The 2,568-nt window shown below is 32.2% G+C and overlaps 1 protein-coding gene across 1 annotated transcript; it reads right to left on the reverse strand.

Moving 5' to 3' along the window:
* Nucleotides 1-399: 399 nt before the first annotated feature.
* Nucleotides 400-1,955, reverse strand: LOC130628947 (egl nine homolog 1-like). The gene has a single exon (XM_057442013.1). It carries the CDS (start codon nucleotides 1,324-1,326, stop codon nucleotides 553-555), a length of 774 nt encoding a protein of 257 aa, XP_057297996.1. The 5' UTR covers nucleotides 1,327-1,955; the 3' UTR covers nucleotides 400-552.
* Between the last annotated feature and the right edge of the window lie 613 nt (nucleotides 1,956-2,568).

The following is a 2,568-nucleotide window of genomic DNA, read 5'->3' on the forward strand; positions in this document are numbered from 1 at the left end:
TTGACACAGAATTTTTTTTTTTTTTTGATGTAACGGTTAGTAAAAAGTTTGATCATTTTATATGAAAAGCAATTCTAACTACTAATTTATTGACGCATTCCCTCAATATTTTGCTTATGTCAGCGATTTATGTTCATCTCTTTCACTTCCAAGAAAACAACTGCTTATTACCTCGTACTTGTAAGCATGACCTGTAAAATTTCAAGATCGAACAGTTATTATTGTGGTTGGGAAAGATGGCCATCTTGAATTCCTTTCATAAATAGTCTGGACGCGCCGGGATTAAACTTTTCTCATTAAGAAATAATTATTCCTTAACGTACACTCTTGTCTCGATCGCGTATTGCCTGCCTTGAACTTCATACGAATTATATAAAATGTAAGTTAAAAAACAAAATATCATCATAGAAGGTATATATATGTTTGTTTTGATTTAATTAAATTTACTGTTTTTTTCTTCCAAAAATAAAAGTTCAATAAACAAATCAAAAACGGCCATTTTTGATTTTTGTTAAAAAAAAATATATATGTATGTGGTACTTCTTGTTTATTCTAGACTAAAGAATCAAAATACCAAGAAGTCAAGGAGAAAATATTTCGGTTGCAGGGTAGCGTTTCTTTCATGATTCGTCGATCTGACCAGTGAATAAAAGCGCGATTGTATTTAGGTTCCAGATCAACGTATTTTGTATTATTTTTAATGTAACATCGAAATATTCCGCCATCTTTAGTTACGTCATAGTCTTTGTTACAAAAATAAATAACTGTCAGAAGTCTACCATTATTATTTGGATTGTCAATGTGATGTTTGTAACCAAACGATTTGGCGGGAAAGTACGACAATTGAGTGTGTGATTTATGCGTAACGCGTGTGCGATTTTTCAGTAACGAGCTAACAAGTATGTTAAAAGTAAAGTTTAATGTGTTTATACTTGCACATAATTTTTCACTGCCATTTAACCAGCAAATTAAATCGCTACGAAAAGTATTAATTTTGTTGTCTTCTTCACCATATTTTCCAGCATCCTCTAATAAGCCAGGAATAAGTGACAAGGCTTCACATTCTAAACAAACTTTTCTGCTATCTTCATCTGAGAGAAAGTTATCCATAACACAGAAACCAAAATCATCCATGGCGAGTTGTAAGTATTCTATAAGCAGCTCACGAGAGCAATTCACTTCTTTCATGTTAACTAAAAATGGTTGAGAACTTTGTTTAGCTGAGGAGGTTTCTTTGATCTTATTTACAACGTCATCTGAAGTATATTCAACAAGAACTTCGGACAGAAGCGTATCACCAATATCCAGGAAACTTTTATCTTCCATTTTGCTTTCAATCAAAGAAATATAACCTCAGCTTTTGAATGTCAGCTATTTCTCCATTTGCAAATCAGGCTTGCCATCTTGGGTGAAAATATTTTTCATGTATGCTTCTTCTTCTTCCAAGCCTTCTTATGCAAGCAACATCTCATTGCGAAGATCTGAGTGAAAATAAACGTTTTTGTTTACTACTACTCCATTCTAACCTTGCACAATTATGTGACGTCATTTGAACATCCACTTAATGAAACCATGGTTGAACCGAAAGCATGATTCGACGCACGATCGATAGGCGACAGACCGTTTTTACATTTTATTCTTTCATCCAGGTGTAAAAAGATAATGTTTTATTATTTTTACATATTCTTATTCTGAAGTATTTCAAACATATTTAAAATTTCCAAAAAGAAACGAAACATCTTAAATAAATAAAGTTATAAAGCTTAATATAAATTCGGACATCAAAGAAAATCTATTTTAAGACATCTACATCATGGATTCCCATTTAAAAATTTCAGTGTTACGTAGCACGTCTTTCCTTTGTATTAGGTACAGACATCAAGATACATTTCACTTCGTTAAAGTCGATTTCTTCCCCAAAAACCTTCCAAGCGAGAATGTCTGCGATGAATATCTGGACAAAAACTTTCGTGTGTGACCCAGCACGTTAAAGTTTGTTTTGACACGTGATCGCTACATCTGTTATGATTGGCTTTAAAGCAACAATTAACTATTAATAATTAATTTAATGCGTTTTCATTGGCGTTTACTAAAATTATGCGAACGTCATGTGTAAACGTCATAATTTTCGGCAACACTTCTTAAATTATGTAAAGATGAAAGTACATAATGGCGGAAACATAAACATAAACAACCAATCTCGTTCCTATACCTTTACGGCGTTTTAATTAGTTTCGGGATAAAAAGCGCAAAAGAATTAAATTATTTTCAAAAAGATTATTTTTTGAAGAGACTTAGGCTCTTGAATATTTTCTAATAGCAACTTGTTTATCAAGGCTAAAAAATAGTTCTAAGTGTCCTATCATAATTATTTTTGTGAGTGAAATGGCCCTCGCACCAATATTAAGAAATTTCAAAATGCATTGGGTGCACTATACCGAAACCCTGGTTAGAAGTCGTACTAAATCATTTTGTGTGCAGATCTAACGATCCAGCCAAAAAGAGAAACAGAACTTTTACACATTATTTTTACACATTTTTAAACAATATTTTCACACGTTTTTACAC

Source organism: Hydractinia symbiolongicarpus, chromosome 15 (genome assembly GCF_029227915.1).
Source record: "Hydractinia symbiolongicarpus strain clone_291-10 chromosome 15, HSymV2.1, whole genome shotgun sequence".
NCBI lineage: Eukaryota > Metazoa > Cnidaria > Hydrozoa > Anthoathecata > Hydractiniidae > Hydractinia > Hydractinia symbiolongicarpus.

Excerpts from the sequence above, each read along its gene's own strand:
- LOC130628947 (XM_057442013.1), bottom strand. The coding sequence starts at position 1,326 with ATGGAAGATAAAAGTTTCCTGGATATTGGTGATACGCTTCTGTCCGAA.